Source organism: Narcine bancroftii, chromosome 14 (genome assembly GCF_036971445.1).
Source record: "Narcine bancroftii isolate sNarBan1 chromosome 14, sNarBan1.hap1, whole genome shotgun sequence".
NCBI lineage: Eukaryota > Metazoa > Chordata > Chondrichthyes > Torpediniformes > Narcinidae > Narcine > Narcine bancroftii.
Genome location: NC_091482.1, coordinates 19,079,521 through 19,096,979, shown reverse-complemented (window position 1 = coordinate 19,096,979; position 17,459 = coordinate 19,079,521). Strand labels below are relative to the sequence as shown.

General features: G+C 42.9%; 1 protein-coding gene across 4 annotated transcripts in view; it reads right to left on the bottom strand.

The window, feature by feature from the left end:
- The window catches only part of LOC138749364 (protein-tyrosine sulfotransferase 1-like), a 73,051-nt gene that overhangs the window by 3,171 nt on the left and 52,421 nt on the right, over positions 1-17,459 (bottom strand). For 3 of the 4 annotated variants that reach the window (XR_011348574.1, XR_011348573.1, XR_011348575.1), the window contains 2 exons: positions 8,649-8,785; positions 558-640 (listed from right to left, as the gene is read on the bottom strand). Coding sequence is in view for 1 of the 4 variants with exons in the window: in XM_069910585.1 (XP_069766686.1) it covers positions 462-640; positions 2,265-2,434; positions 8,649-8,774 (475 nt within the window). In the remaining 3 variants the exon portion in view is untranslated. Of the gene's footprint in view, positions 1-461; positions 641-2,264; positions 2,435-8,648; positions 8,786-17,459 lie in introns of those variants that run through there. The other variant, XM_069910585.1, reaches the window with a different exon arrangement.

The following is a 17,459-nucleotide window of genomic DNA, read 5'->3' as shown; positions in this document are numbered from 1 at the left end:
TTGGGTTTCCCCTGCGGGCTCCGGTTTCCTCCCACCCTTCAAAATGTAAAGGGGGTTGTAGGTCAATTGGGTGTAAATTGGGCAGCAAGGGCTTTTGGGGCGTAAGGACCCCAATCAAATTGTTACCTTTTAATTCTATCCCTGCATTATTTACAATATATCCATTGATTAAATCCAGTTTTGAATTATTGTCTGTAAAGATTATATGAACAGAATTCCAGCACATATGTCAATAAAAGGGCTGAATGCACATTCACAGGATTAATCAATTATGATTTAACTGAAGTTCCACACACCATTCTTCCATAGTTTCTGTAATTTACCTGGTAATGCGACAGAAGAAACTTCTGCATTTCTTTATCTCCTTGGTCCAAGTTTTAATCAAAACTCACTCAAGTCTAAATAAATTCTGCTGGGTTATTTGTCATTAATTACTTTTTCAAATAATAATAAAACAGCACCTTTGTAATAAGGTAACAAGTCCAAAAATGCCTTCCGGACTTTTTCACTAGCCAAGGGCTGCAGGTCATCCAAGCATTCGAGCAGTGGTGCAATTGAGTAATACTGTGCTTCTTTATAAACTGTTCTCACTCGCTCACGTGGAGGCAAGTCATCACTCCGTAAAAAATTAAGAATATCTCTGAAATGAGAAAGAATGAAAATATCAATTTAGATTAATAATGTCCATGGTACTATAATTATTGACAAAGGACCTGGGTAGATTAATATTTATAAAATTAATTAAAATTGTTCTACGCCGTCTATCACAGCTACTCCACCTACTTTTGGACATTGGTGTTGAAATTTGTCAAGAAATTCTTTCAAATAGGGATTATAGATATTGCCCGAGGTTGAAATCTCATTTGAAGTTATGGTTGCATGGACTCTCTCTGTATCTTTTTGCCTCTTTTCAAGCACAAAGCACTGTCGTCAGTTTTTGGAAGAAGACGAGGCCACTCACACATTCTAAATGTTGTTCTATGTAAGTCAGGTCCATTTACCCTCCTTGATCATTTTACCCCTAAAAATCCAACCACGCTTTGTGCAAATTTCAAATGATCTAGCAACACATCCTGTGCAAAAGATTCCATTTTACTGCTTCCTCATTTCACATAGTTGAGCTCTAATTTTTGAATTCCCTCACCAGAAAAAAGTGTTTTTCTGGATCTATGTGTCTATCACTTTCAATTGGATCAGGTGAACCAGAACTGAAAGATTACTTCCTCATTTCTTATCATGTTTTCTGATCACGTGGATAGCACAGCTAAGACTGATATTGTCCTTACTGACCAATCACGAGCAGTTTTTCTCCTACAAGCATCACTGGACAGTGATAAGAAAGAATTATCTCATTTACTGCTCTCCTCTAAAATCTAAAATATTAATGTTAATTGTCATGCCTCTACTCTCATCCCAGATTCGAGAGCATCTAGAGGGAACACTGCGTTGGAGAGCAGTAGCAATCATCAAGGATCTACACCACCCAACATATGCTCTGTTCTCCCTGCTACCTTCAGGAAAGAAGTATAGGTGCTACAAGACTCACACCACCAGGTTCAGGAACAGCTGCTACCCCTCCACCATCAAACTCCTCAACAACAACTCAATCAAGGTCTCTCACTTTTGCACTTCATTGACTTTTTTCTCTCTGTATTGCACAGTCAGTTTGCTTATATTTCTTTAACTATTTACATCTGTACATTGTGTACAGTTTCTTTTGCACTGCCAATAAGTGATAATTCTGCCTCTCCTGCAGGGTTGTATGTGATGTCATGTATGTACTCTGCCAATAAATCTGAAATCTGAACTTACACTTAGACCCAGAGTCATCCAGCATGGAAGCAGGTCCTTCTACAACTCAGTCTGTGTGGACCATAAAACACCTGTCTGCACCCTAATCCTACCCTAACCCATTTTATTTTCTCTACACTTTCATCAACTCCAAATTCTACAATTTACCTGTGCACCAAGGACAATTTATAGTAGTCAATTATCCCACCAACTCATAGGTTTTTGGGATGATGGAGGAAACCAGAGCACGTGGAGGAAAGCCATCACTGGAAGAATGTGCACATATACCATGAAAGGAGAAGGGGAGGCAGGGTCAGGACCAATCCCACATAAAATGGTTATATTTGATGTTACCGTGAAATCTTCAATTGTATCTTAGCTATTGATTTTTAGTTTGAATATTAGAGCAATATTACAGCAGACGGTGAGTTTCTTAAATAAGATACCTCAAAAACAATGAAATAATTGCCTACCCAAAGTAAGTCCCATCTCTATCAATAAAGAATCGCCCCTCTGAATCTGTGGGAATATGATGTCGGCCACTAAACATTGCAGCGAGCATTGTGTCTTCATAGCGCCTCAAAGTGGAGAGTCTTGTAGTGAAATACATGCCTCCTACATTCAGTGGAACAACCTCTGGGAACTGCAGAAGCAAAGAGTAAAGCTGATGGCAAACACTTCAAATATCTTTGATAGTTGTTTTTTTGGAAAAACTGCCAGGATTGTTTTTTTTTCTATTACTTTTGCAATTATGTCTTGAAAAGTAGCATGGCCTAATTGTCAGCTGAGAGCAAAGAAAATACATTCCACTATTACTGATTTCATTTGACATTCAAATCTGCTTTCCTTCTTTTGCATTTTGCAACATCACTGGTCGACATAGCTGACAAAGTGTGATTCAGTTCTTAAAATAGCGTATTTTTCAAATGAAGGAACAGATCAGAACATTTCTTACTCACCAAAAAGCAAATACATGAAGAGATACATGTTTCCTCTGAGACTCAGTTTGTGTAGGATTTCTTAGTGTGACTGACAGGAAAAATATCATTTGGTTCAAAATACCATCTGGGGAAACCTTTCAGAAGTGCTTACAAGTACATAGCAATGCCACACAGATTGGAGTAAGGTTATCCATAGGCCCTTTCAAGCAGGGAAAACACCTGTCTGTAAAGGTGGAGGTTCTTCATCTTTACACCTAAAGATGTACCTTTCTGAATGCACCATGGCTGGCTCTGAGGTACCAATACCAACCCTTCTCAGGGAAGGATAACTGGTGGACCGCTGAGCTTCACCACCTGACCTGACTGTAGAGCCGCTGCAAGCGGCTGGTTAGGGGGTGGGCTGATGATATCATCAGCTTGTAAACCATCCCCCCACTCTCTCTCTCTCTCTATGACTCCCTCAAGGCAGGGGCTGGCGGGCAGTGGGAGCAGTCAGAGCCTGCGGGAGGTGTCAGGGGGGCGGCTGGCACAGGTTGTGACAGCCTCACCGGGCCACTTCGGCCTTCGGGGCCACTCTCTGTGGCTCAAAATACAGCAGAGCGGTTCCAGCTGCATGAGGGATTAAGGGTAGGGAGATGGCGAATTTATGATGGGTGGCGCTGTGGCACCAGTCGCCCAGCCTCCATCAGCTCCAGAGGGCCATGCAAGGTGCCTCTGGATATGAATGGGATGCTGGAGCAGCCTTTTACGGCTTTTTGAACTGCTCTTGTAGATGGCCTCCAGGCAGACATGAAATGGCCTTATATTTATTCACATGCAGTGTTAACTTGCATATCTTGCAGAAAGAGGGAAATTTACTGACTAAAGTGGGATAAAAACAATGAAAGTCACTTGGAGAACAATGGAAATAGAGGAAGAAAGAGAAGCGAACACACTGGAAAGACAGAAGAATTGGAAACTAAGTCTCAGCACAACTGAGAAACAAACACTAGTGAAGGCCACCGCACAAAGTTCAGTGAGTATTTTAAAATCTCACAAACTTGAATGAGGTCTGTTATTTCATGGTTTCTTGTAGGTGTATTTGCGTACAAGGTCAATGCACTTATTCATTTCACCAGAATGTGTCATAATTCTGCTGAAGTAATGCTGACAATAGCATTTCCTCTCCTGTCACATGTGAAGGAAATCTCATTGCCCAATTAAGACGATTCTTGAACCCATCACAATATCAGAGGAGAAGTGAAAGCCCTCAAGATCAGCTTTTCACCCTTCCCCACTGAAACTGTGCTTGATTTTTAAGATTCCCTGCTTTCTCACCTATTTTGGATGGCAGGACATAAAATGGACAAAAGGAAATGGAAGGGAGGAAATGATGAAAACCACTTTTCATCAGCCAAGTGAATCCAACTAAATTGACTGCGTTGTCAGCAAAATCACTCAATTCACCACAATATCAAGGATCCACAACACCCAGCTCACGTTCTGTTCTCGCTGCTGCCATCAGGAGAGAGGTATAGATTGCACAAGACTCGCACCACCAGGTTCAGGAACAGCTGCTACCCCTCCACCATCAGACTCCTCAACGACCAACTCAATCAGAGATTCATTTGAGGACTTACTTTTGCACTTTATTGATTTTTTTTTCAATTCTCTCTATATTGCAGTCAGTTTGCTTACATTTGTTACATCTGTTTATTGTTCTTTATTTGTTTTGTGTTTTTTTGTACAGTTTTTTTTTGCCTCACCCGCAGGGAAAGGAGTCTCAGGGTTGTACATGATGTCATGCATGTACTCTGACAGTAAATCTGAAATCTGACATTGACGACTCATTTTACAAGTGTCCATGAAAATCAGAATTCCAAATCAAATGTAAATTTGAAGCAATGTCAAATACTGTACAATCAATAATCCTAGTGAATTTCCCAAGTGCCTTTGTTTGTCCGATGGACTGTTCTTATGACTGGTAAAAGTATGCTGACTCTCAGAGGAGAACCCCTAGGCACTTGTGGCTTTGAATGTACATGTTTAAATTACATAATCTCAGCCTGATCAGTGGTGGTTTGACTAACTTACAACTAGATCAGCAAGAGCACTGACAAAGTGGCAAATCCTGCCATCCTGAAAAAAAAAGATCTGTGCTCCAGTCTCTCACTGCCACTCATCCAGGGCCAGGCCTAAACAATCAAGAGAAATCTGAAATAGGAAAATGCTGAAGATAATTCAGCGCGCCAGGTAACAAATGGAGGGGGAGACGGGGAGAGAGAAAGAGGTGGGGGGGGGGCAGAGAAAGAGAGAGAGAGAATTGTAAACACCAGGTTGAAGACCCTTGATCAAAATAGCCATTTCATTCCTCCCTCAACTGTGCTGCCTGACCTGCAGAGTAGCTCCAGAATTTTCTGATTTTATTTCAGATTTTGTACATGCAGCACTTTTGTTTTGCCTTTCAATTAACCCATTGAAGGACAGAATTCCGGACACCCACCAAACACCTTTAAACATGGATGTTCAAATCACTTGTGACATTGACTTTGTTTTCTCTGGTCCATAAGCACAGCCAGGCATATTCCTGCAGCTCTGCATTTTGCCTTGTTCAAAGCACTGTCTGTACACTTAGAACAGAGATGTGGAGAAGTTTCTTTAGCCAGAGGATGGTGAATCTGTGGAATTTGTTGCCACAGGGGATTGTGGCGGCCAAGCCATTGGACGAATTTAAGGCAGAGATTGATAGGTTCTTGATCAATCAGGGCATGCAAAGTTATGGGGAGAGGGCCAGGCAGTGGGGCTAAGTGGGAAAATGGATCAGTTCATGATTAAATGGCGGGGCAGATTCAATGGGATGAATAGCCTGTTTTTGCTCCTCTGTCTTATGGTCTTGTATCACTGTATAACTCATCTATCTTTACTTCCATACAACCCTGGCCTCATCCTATCATCAATCTTTATTTGCCCTCTCTATCCTGATCCTCACAAAACAAATTTGTGTTTTGACCCTTTCCTGACGTAACCCGAACGTTGATTTGATTTCCGTTCAGGGTGCTACCTGACCTGCTGAGTGCTTCCAGCATTTCTCGGGTTTTACTGCCGATTTCTAGCATCTGCCATTTTTTGGTTTATCTTCATTTCCTTTCCAGACTCTGATGGCAGTAGGCAGACATTGAGTGAGCTGAGTTTCAGTAGCTCGATGTTGATGCCAAGCAACACCGGTTGAAACCTTGCTCGCTTGACAAACATAACCTCCAGTTTTAACCATATAACCATTTACGGAGCGGAAACAGGCCAGGTTGGCCTTTCGAGTCCACACTGGTTCACTTCTTTTTTTCTTTCTTCTTCTTTGGCTTGGCTTCGCGGACGAAGATTTATGGAGGGGCAATGTCCACGTCGGCTGCAGGCTCGTACCAGTGTTAACCATATAACCATTTACAGAGCGGAAACAGGCCATATTGGCCTTTCGAGTCCACACCGGTTCACTTCTTTTTTTCTTTCTTCTTCTTTGGCTTGGCTTCGCGGATGAAGATTTATGGAGGGGCAATGTCCACGTCGGCTGCAGGCTCATACCTGTGTTAACTATATAACCATTTACGGAGCGGAAACAGGCCATATTGGCCTTTCGAGTCCGCACCGGGTCACTGATTTTGTGCGTCCTCTTCAGGCATGGGTCCCGCTAGATCTTCATTCAATAACGATGGGCGAATTCAATGCAGGTGGAATCGGTCATAGAAATGCTTGTGAAACGTGCAGTAAGTTACCACGTTCCTTTTCCTATCTATCCCAAACAATAGATTGACAATGATTAAGTCAAGTCCAGTTTATTGTCATCTGATTGCACAAGTACAACCTGACAGAACAGCCTTCTCCAGTCCTCGGTGACACAACATGCAGACACACAACCAAACATAACACACATACATATATATATATATATATATATATATATAGACATATATATATATATATATATATATATATATATAGACATATATATATCTTTGGCTTGGCTTCGCGGACAAAGATTTATGGAGGGGGTAAATGTCCACGTCAGCTGCAGGCTCGTTTGTGGCTGACAAGTCCAATGCGGGACAGGCAGACACGGTTGCAGCGGTTGCAGGGGAAAATTGGTGGGTTGGGGTTGGGTGTTGGGTTTTTCCTCCTTTGCCTTTTGTCAGTGAGGTGGGCTCTGCGGTCTTCTTCAAAGGAGGTTGCTGCCCGCCGAACTGTGAGGCGCCAAGATGAACGGTTTGAGGCGAGATCAGCCCACTGGCGGTGGTCAATGGGGCAGGCACCAAGAGATTTCTTTAGGCAGTCCTTGTACCTTTTCTTTGGTGCACCTCTGTCACGGTGGCCAGTGGAGAGCTCGCCATATAACACGATCTTGGGAAGGCGATGGTCCTCCATTCTGGAGACGTGACCCACCCAGCGCAGCTGGATCTTCAGCAGTGTGGATTCAATGCTGTCGGCCTCTGCTATCTCGAGTACTTCGATGTTAGGGATGAAGGCGCTCCAATGAATGTTGAGGATGGAGCGGAGACAACGCTGGTGGAAGCGTTCTAGGAGCCGTAGGTGATGCCGGTAGAGGATCCATGATTCGGAGCCGAACAGCAGTGTGGGTATGACAACGGCTCTGTATACGCTTATCTTTGTGAGGTTTTTCAGTTGGTTGTTTTTCCAGACTCTTTTGTGTCGTCTTCCAAAGGCGCTACTTGCCTTGGCGAGTCTGTTGTCTATCTCGTTGTCGATCCTTGCATCTGATGAAATGGTGCAGCCGAGATAGGTAAACTGGTTGACCGTTTTATATAGAGACACACAAATAAATATTGCTTCATGAATAGGAATCTTGGATGGGAAGTGTGAACAATGACACTGATCTAAGCCAATCCAACAATTTTATAATTGAGAATGCATCATGGCAACTGCAGTATTGGGAAGTTCACGTGGTAAATAACAACTCTTGGGATGTAGAATAGAGTTGGTGTTTACTATTAACATAATAATCTAAAAGCAAAAACTCGCCCATCGTTATTGAATGAAGATCTGGCGGGACCCGCGCCTGAAGAGGGCGGACTCGAAAGGCCAACGTGGCCCTGTTTCCGCTCCGTAAATGGTTATATGTTTGTCAAGCGAGCAAGGTTTGAACCGGTGTTGCTTGGCATCGACATCTAGCTACTGAAACTCAGCTCACTCAATGTCTGCCCTACTGCCATCAGAGTCTGGAAAGGAAATGAAGATATGGTTCAAGTCAATCAAGTTGGTAGTGATTAAATCGTTCAACCTTCTTGAAATTGCACAGCCTGGCCAGAGAGTGACCCCCAAACGTGGCAGTAATTTTCTTTTTCTTCCCTTTTCCAGTCAAGGAAAAGGGCCCTGATCAGAGATTGCCTTTTGTAGCTGGAAGGCAAATGTTCTCACTCTCCAAATGATCCACTTTGCCGCCAATGGGGTCAGGAAACGAGAGAGAGGGAGGGAGAGAGAGAGCCGCGAAAGGCAATGACCAGACACTGTACTGATGTCGTCTGTGGCTCATTAGTTCGTTGAAGCAGCGCCGGGGCTCCATCGAAGGGAGCTGGCCGGAGCTCTGGGTGCAACGTCGGTGCAGCCTCCTCCTCCCCTTCGCCAGCCCCTCAACCTCAGCGACGCCTGCAGCGCAGACTTCAACCCTCAGCTCCTGCCCGTTCTCGCACAACTGGGAGGGGGTTAAAACTTACAAAGGACATGTCGGTTACCGAGTTGAACCAATCAACTTTCTCCGTCCACATCCGATCGCTTTGGGCAAGCCTGACCTTGGTCGACCTGAGGCTGCTCGCCAGGACAAGCCTGCAATGTGGTCAGGAGGGTGCGGATGGTCGGGGAGGGGGATGCATTCCCTCGGACTGGGAGTGAGGATGGCCGGAGCGGCTCCGACAGCGCAACAGCCGACCTTACCTTCTGCATGATCAATGGATTGAGAGCTGCCTCCTTCACGGCGTCTTCGAGTTCGGAAGCCGACATCGTATCATAGGATGGCTGATTTCCCTTGGGTCCTGAAATCACCATCACTCTCGCCTTGTGCTGGAAAGCGACTGTTGCAAAATAGAAAAGAGACAAAAGTTGCTTCTTAATGGCTGCAGCTCATCTTGCGGTGCCCAAACCCCCCCCCCCCCTTCTATCTCTGCATCGTCGATGGAGCCAGTTGCTTTTATTCTGCTGTGAGAGCGGCCGCATTCCTCCAAGAAGGTTTGCAGCGCGCAGAAGCAACCTCTCAGATTCAAAACGCTGTCTTGCATGAGAACCTGCCAGTAACACAGTATCATGGCCATTTCGAGTAATGAAGCAGTTCCCCCCCCCCCCCCCCCCCAACCCAGTGCATTGGATATGAAAGAGCCAGGGTTGCCCGGTCAACTGATGAAAGGGTGGTGAGAACTGGAACTGCACAGTAAACAATGGATTTGTGTTTAGAAACATAGAAGATAGGAGCAGTAGGTCATTCGAGCCTAAGATCATGGCTGATCTTGTACCCCGTCCCCGCCTACTCTCCGTAACCTTTAATACTGAAGAAATAGATCTAATTCCCTCTTAAATAGATTTAATGAACCTGCCTCGACTGCCCTCTGAATTCCACAGATTCACCATCATCTGGGTCAAGAAATTCCTCCTCATCTCGGTCCTAAATGGTTTGCCTATTATCCTCGAACCACGGCTCCAGGTTCTGGACTCCCCCACCATTGGAAACATCCCTTCCACATCCATTCTGTCCAGTCCTGCCAGAATTTTATAGGTCTCTATGAAATCCCCTCTCAATCTTCTAAACTCCAGCGAGTACAATCCCAATTTGTGCAATCTTTCCTCCTAAGTCATTCCAGGGATCAGCCTGGTGAATCGCCTCTGCACTCCCTCCATTGCAAGAACATCCTTCCTTAGATAAGGTGACCAAAACTGCACACAATACTCCAGGTGGGGTCTCACCAAGGCCCTGTACAGCTGCAGTAAGGTATCCTTGTTCCTAGACTCAAACCCTCTTGATAGGAAGGCCAACATACCATTTGCCTTTTTAACCGCCTGCTGTACCTGCATGCTCGCCTTCAGAGACTGGTGTACAAGTACCCCTAGGTCTCTCTGCACTTCCCCATCTCTTAATCTATTGCCATTCAAATAGTAATCTGCCCTCCGGTTTGTATTACCAAAGTGGATAACCTCACATTTATCCACATTGTAGTGCTCCAATCCATTCGAAGTTGATGCTGTGGATGACCTTGTGCATTTTTCCCCACACGCCTGACTTGTACCACTGTCAGCCGAGTGATGCAATGCAGATCCTCACCATCTGCTGCAAGGATTGGCAATTCCTGTGTCCCTTGATGTTCTTTTGAAAGTCATCTTCCTTCTATTTCCTCCGCTACTCAATCCTTGCTCCCATTGCAATCATTTCTCTACACCACACATGTCAAACTCAGGCGTGATATAATTATATTGGCCCGCAAGATCATATCAAATATGTATTAGAGCTGGCCCGTTGGCCGCCGCGCCAGTATAGCGCATGCACAGCTAATACTACAAATCCCAGAATGCTTTGCAAATGCATTGCCGCCGGCCCCTCAGCCCGCTAATCGCCCCCACCTCCTCTCTTTACTTGCATTAGCATCTGCGACCTGTCGCCTAACTCACATGTAATAAACCCCTTACCAAAAATGGCCAAACGAAAGACAGAAAACAGGACCTTTCAAGACAGGTGGGAGGCAAACTCTGACCCCAGAGTTTGATGAACTTGCATCTCAGAAGAGATGCCAAGTATTGGTTTAGACCCAGGTGCATCAGAGTAAATCACAGTGTAGCAAGCTAAGCTTGGATTAATATTTTCTTTGGTTAACTTTGGACTCTTCATAGTTGAAAGATTGGATTTTCATTGAAGCAAGTTATTATTTTTTTGACTTGTTGGCTTGTGAAAAAAAAACATTTAAAAGGAGCTTAAAGGCTATAGAGAAATATTATTTATTGAATATTTTATTTCTCATTTGTTAATGCTTCTTCTGGAAAGTTTAACCAAAACTATTATTAAACATTTATTTTAATAAGAAAAAGTTTAACATTACATATGTTGAAAGAAGAGAAAACATGGAGTTGTTGTTAAAAATTTTCAATAAATATTTAGTTTGGCCCACGACTTAGTCCAAGTTTTTAATTTTGGCCCTCTGTGAATTTGAGTTTGACACCCCTGCTCTACACCAACTCCGTCTAGGTCTGCGGTGAGACAACCACTACACTGGCCACACTCTTACCTGCCTACTGTGGGGGGGGGGGTGGGGGGGTGAAACCACTGTATCTGCAGGTAGGCAACCTGGGAGGCTATCCCCACCTGCTGGCTGTCAATCACTGGACTCAATCTGGCACCTTCGCGGGACAGTCAGACTCGGAGACACTAGGACTGGTGTCCCTTTAAGCTCATTAAAGCCAGTGGTGCAGACTATGGACTTCGCGTCGGAATCATTCACACAGCAGGGCTCGCAAGGCACCAACGATCAGATCACTGCTCAATCGCCTCTCTTTAAAGAAGAACCCGGGCTTCTTTAGTTGACCACGGATCATTCGGTGCCCGGCAATTTCTGCTGATGGCGAATCTGTCTGCCTTAGAGCAGAGTGAAGCAAATTTTGTGTAATATTACACCTGTTTTAGTACATGACAATAAAGGAATCTTGTAATCTCCCCTGTACCTGCAGTTTGGTGCCTAGAACAAAACACAGGTTTCAAGCTCTGATCAAGCAAATGCGTTATGAAGGAACATCTTGCATTCTTTGCCTGTTGACTTTTTTTTAACATCTTTCTTAGTGGCCCTGCTGGTTTCAATTACTTGTGTTCATGGGGGGGGGGGTCAGAGATTTCATTGCACTTTTCAAAGAAGAACTAAGATGTTTTCCCATATCCTGCCCAATATTTATTCATCAACCAAATATTCAAAACAACCTATCTGTTCATGTATTTTATTGCTGGAAGGAGCTTGGAGTGCACAAATAAGTTACTGCATTTCCAGCACCAAAAACTCTGAGGAGTATTTCAGTGGGAATAAAGTGAGGTGCCTTGAACATGTGAGAGGCTATGTGCACCTTTGAGACCTTTCCTGGTCCTCCTTGCCCTCTCCTCTTAAAGGCATATGAAATCCCTTCACAATTTTTTCTGAATCTTGCCTGATGTTATTTTATTTCCAGTTGAAGTGTTGATGCAACCCATATATATGTCATCCTGTTTATTGTTCTCTGATTATCTGACGCAACACGTTTTCTGATCCTTGGTGCAGAACACTCAAACATACAACACAATACAAAGCAATATACATGCAGAACAACTATCCATATAGACAAATAAAGGTATTGTTTTGTGGGGATATCTCGGATATTTAATGTGAGCGGTTCCTTTGGTCATTCAACATTCTCACTGCCCGTGGGATGAAGCTGTTCCTCAGCCTGGTGGTGCTGGCTCTGATCCTCCTGTATCTCCTGCCCAATGGGAGGAGCTGAAAGACGTTGGGTGCAGGGTCCTTAATGATTTTGCACAGCTTCTTCAGACAACGATCCCGAGAGATCACCTTAATGGAGGGGTGGGGGGAGACTTCAGTGATCTTCTCTGCTGCTCTTATGGTCCTGTGGATTGACCTCCGATCCATTTCTCTGCAGCAACTGTGATGCAGCTGCCCAGGACGATCTCGATAGACATATTAGTAGCCGATAGCCTTGCCCACATTGATCTTAAAGCCACTATATTATTTTCAGCCATTGTTCCAGCTCAGGATGAATGAATATTTGCCTTGTATTCTGTGTTTGTTCCTGTGGCCATTTTCTGCTGAAACCAAGTTTCATGCAAGATACTTTATAGAATATTAAATTGTATCTGGAAATTATCACTTGTTAGTGAAATTTAAATGCTTTTGATTAAAATCTCTTTTGACTGCAAAAGGCAAGAATAAATTTCAGGCCGATTCAACCAGATGGGAACAATTGGAGCAGTTTTTAATTGAATTTCTTCCAGTACTTGTGAAAGACCAAAAAAAAATGGTCTTCGGTCGTGCAATGACAATAAATGTGCTGTGATTAATAAAATGTTTTCCTTTGCAAAATCCACTCTGCTATTGTATATTAGGACATTACACTAAAATATCTCAATGCTGAAACCAAGGTTTGTAATGTTTTAAGATATCCTTTTGAGACCTTAAATTCAACTAAAAAAAAATCACTTCACGCTGATTCAGCGTAGAAGTCAAAGTTAGACAATGCATAGAAGTGCTGGAGAAACTTAGCAGGGTCATGCAGCAACCATAGGAAATAAAAGGCCATCAACATTAACTCCGGTGAGCACAATCCTATTACAATGCCAGCAACCTTGGTTTGAATCTGGCACTGTCTGTAAGAGTTTGTATGTTCTCCATTTGTCTGCATGGGTTTCCTCCCATGTTCCAAAGATGTACAGGGTTCGAAGGTTAACTGGGTATATTTGGGCAATGTGGGCTCTTGGGCTGGAAGGGCCTGCTACGATGCTCCATCTCTCAATTAATTTAATTTTCAGGTCTATGCCTTTTTACAGGAAAGAGGTTCTAAAGGTTCATGTTAAGAGGTTGGATTACGAGATTTTGGAAATCAGGTTTTAATGAATTGGAAGAGTTTTCCCCCCCCCAAGGCCAAAGAAGGAAATGGAGTTGTGAAGCAAAATGAATGAATGAAGGGGAACATTGGGAAGTTATCAAAGAAGATTTCATTTGTGACAGATACGATGGGGTTAGTGATTTAATGGGCTATGAATACAGATTGGAGTCTAGATTGTAGAAATTAAGGAAAGGGAATGACGATTTTTTAATGGAAGTAAAGAAAAGGTGAAATTCACAAAGGAGGAAAAAATGACAGAGGAGTTATTGTGATGGGAACCCTACTAGCAATGGGACCATCAATATGGGAAATGTTGGAAATTATAATCATTCAGAAAACTTTATTTGATAGGAGAGTATCATGGGCAGGTTTCCAAAAAGGCTAAGACCATGAGTGTTTTTGTTTTAGAACCTCAAGGGACATTCCTTGTGGAAGGTCATTTTGGAGACTAGGAGGTTCTTGGACAAGATAAAATGAACAGGAGCCAGAGGTTTTTGTAAATGATTCCATATTTATCAACAGAAATATTCTACATCTAACAACGGGTGACAATTCATAAACATCACAGCATCTCTCAGGCACGTGATGTAGTCTTCAGCCTGCTCTCTCCTTTCTTGTCTTCCCATGGAGCTCTCAATTCTTTGCACATCCTTCTTCCACATGCTTAAATTTATCTCTCATTTCTCAGACTCAGGCCATTATCATCATCCATAGGATAATTGTTATTGTCATGTGTACCAAAATACAGTGAAAATCTTTGTTTTGTATGCTATCCAGACACATCAATCCATACTTAAGCATGGCAGATGGTGCAATAAAACAAAAAGGGCAGGCTCTAATGGTATAGTAAGTCATGGGCATAGGGTAAAGAGTAATAAAGTACAGTTTAAAGAGTGCAAGTGCATTTACTACCTTTAATGAAGTCCTTGGTCTCATTAGTTTTATCAGTCAAAAGAACTAGAATCAGTTGAAGAACCCTGGGGATTTTCTTGCTTTAATCATGGCAGGACCTCATTGCAGCTTAATCATCATTTCTCACCCCTCTCTCACACAAATCTTGAAAAACTTAAACTCTGAAGACCTCAGAGCTTGTGAATAAAGCCTCTTGTCCCTGTCATCTTCATGATCATATCATTTTGGGCTGATTCATTTTTGTTCTTAATAACATACAGATGCCGCAACATTGTAAAACCAAAGCTCCTAAGCAAAACGAATGAAACAGGATATGTATGCTTTCTATGGCATCTACAAATTAGCTGATGACACCATGGTCATCGGCAGAATCACAGAGGGCAATGAGGAAGCATGCAGGAGGGATATAGATCAGCTGGTTGAGTGGTGTCTCAACAACCTGGCACTCAATGTTAGCAAACCAAGGAGTGGATTGAGAACTTCACAAGGGGTAAAATCAGGAAAACAAACCAGTCCTCATTAAGGAGTTAGCAGATGAGAAGGTTAAGATCTTCAAATTCCTGAGTGTTAACATATCTGAAGATCAGTCCTGGGGCCTCCATGGCAATGCAATCACAAAGAAGGCTCGCCAGAAGCTATATTTCGTGAGGACCATGAAAAGCACTCTGACTGGTTGCATCACCGTCAGATATGGAGGTGCCAATGCTCAGGACAGGAAAAGGCTACAGAGTTGTGAACACTGCCAGCACCATCATGCCCATTAGTCTCCACTCCATTGAGGACATCTCTACAAGAAGCAGTGCTTAAGAAAGCAGCCTCTATCCTCAAGGACCCTCATCACCCAGGCCATGTTTCTTCATAGTGCTACTATTAGGAAGGACGTACAGGGGCCTGAAAACAAGGACCCAGTGGCACAAGGACAGCTTATTAGCTAACCCAGAAGCAGTGACTACATGGTTAACAACAGGTACACTGAACTGGATGGTTAGGAGGTTATTGATAAGAATTGGCCTAGTGGTGTGGAGGATGAGAAGGTTGGAAAGAGAGTAGGAAGGACCAGTTTAAATTACTGCCCTTAATGAGACAGATAAATAGGCTAATTATAGGATGACAAGGCAGTGATGCACAGAAGCTATCAGCTCATCAAAGAGAGAGTCAAGTCTAGGACGTTGAAAATTACGGACAAAGCCAAGAAGGAATTTTGCGAAAAGATGGATAGGTTGAGAAAGAAAGCAAAACCTGACATTTGAAAAAGTAGGCCCTGCATTCAAAGGATCAAGCAAAATCCATATGCAAATAGATGCAACATATGATCATTTAGAAAGTCCCGCATCGGACTTGTCAGTCACCAACGAGCCTGCAGCAGACGTGGACATACCCCTCCATAAATCTTCATCCGCGAAGCCAAGCCAAAGAAAGAAAGAAGGATACTTCGTTTGGAGTTGAACAGGGAGTAAAGAAAATGTGAAGGTCTTTTGTTAAGTTTGGTGATCCTATAGAGTGATAACACTGATGTAGGTAAGGTGGAATTTGTTGCCAAAATTCATGAGCTCATCTGGGCAGGGGACTGATGTCCAGAGCAAAAGGAAAGACAATTAGAACACAAGACACATTTCAGATCATAAGAAAGGTTGACTGGTTGAACACTGGAAAATGCTAGTTTTCTCTCAATCGAAACAAAGACATTGGGTCCATGTAAGCCACAATGATCAGCTGTTTGAGTTTCCTTGCAGTAAGTAAAAGTTGCCCAGTTTCCAGTTCAGCTCAACTTTTTTTTAAATTTTAAGTAGCTTTGGAGTTTGCAATAATAACTCTTATTGTGAGCTGATGGTTGGCAAACTCTCCATTTCACAATGGTTCAATTGTTCTTCATATTAAAGTTCTAATAGCGCTCCCACACAAGCACAGATTCCATTACATACATGCCTTGTCAGCCCATTGATTTACACTACAAGTCATGCCAAATAAATTAAAAACAAATGTTCATGAGATGCAGCAATATTTCTAATGAACAATTTGTCATGCTATTTAAATAAATTTAAGTTTTACAGGCCCTCAAGGAGGACAAAATGTGAAATCCATGCAGAGGTTTTTAAAACTGAGTTTTCATTTAAATCTGGCTTTGGAAAATTAAACACAAGTGATTTTTAAAAAGGCCAAACCATTTCTTGCTAGGGTTGCAAAATAAGGCCCATAATTTGTAGGTTCAGCGTTGGACTGAAATTCCATTCTTCTGAAGGCTCACACTGCAAAAGTGTACAGGCAAGTAATGTTTGAGTTATTCTTGTATAGTGGCAGAAAAGAAGCCTGACCCTGTTAGACCAATCACTGGGTCTTCAAATCCCAATCAATCCTGGTCTCTCCATACCATTCAATGCATCAAGGTTGACTGAATACATTCTAATACCTTGCAAAAAAAAAATCAGAATTTTGATCATTGACTTGTTGCTTGAATGCCACATTTCTCCACCAGCTGTCATCAATAAGAAACCAGAATGTAATAAATTATCTGTCAATTCAATTTTTAACTTACCTGCAGGTGTGTTCTGAGGTTTTTATCATTTCCCTTTATTACAAATAGCTTATAGCATATCTTTCTTCTTACCATTTTCTTCATGAAAGTAAGATTTGAGGGAATTGGCTGTTGATTCTAACATCTGCCTCAATGACAGTAACAGCTCTGTCACCCTCAAATTGACTTCTGCTCACATAGTTTCCACTGAATGTTAACTAAAGTAGACATCCAAATCTATATTGCATCTAACAATTTTTTGGAATCACTTTCTGTGGACAATTTAGAAACACTAATAATGCCTCCACGTCGACACAATCACGGAAGAGGCTCAACAGCGGCTATACTTCAAGAGGAGGTTGAGGAGATTTGGTATGTCACCGAAGACTCGTGCAAATTTCTACAGGTGTACCTTGGAGAGCACTCTGACTGGCTGCATTACTGTCTGGTATGGAGGTGCCAATGCTCAGGACAAGAAAAAACACGAGTTGTGAACTCAGCCAACGACATCACTCGCATCAGTCTCCGCTCCATTGAGGACATCTACGAGGCAGTGTCTTAAGAAAGCAGCCTCTATCTCAAGGACCCTCACCGGCCATGCCCTCTTCACACTGCTATCATCAGGAAGGATGTACAGGAGCCTGAAGATGAACATCCAACAGCACAGAAACAGCTTCATCACTTTCTGATTTCTGAATGGACAA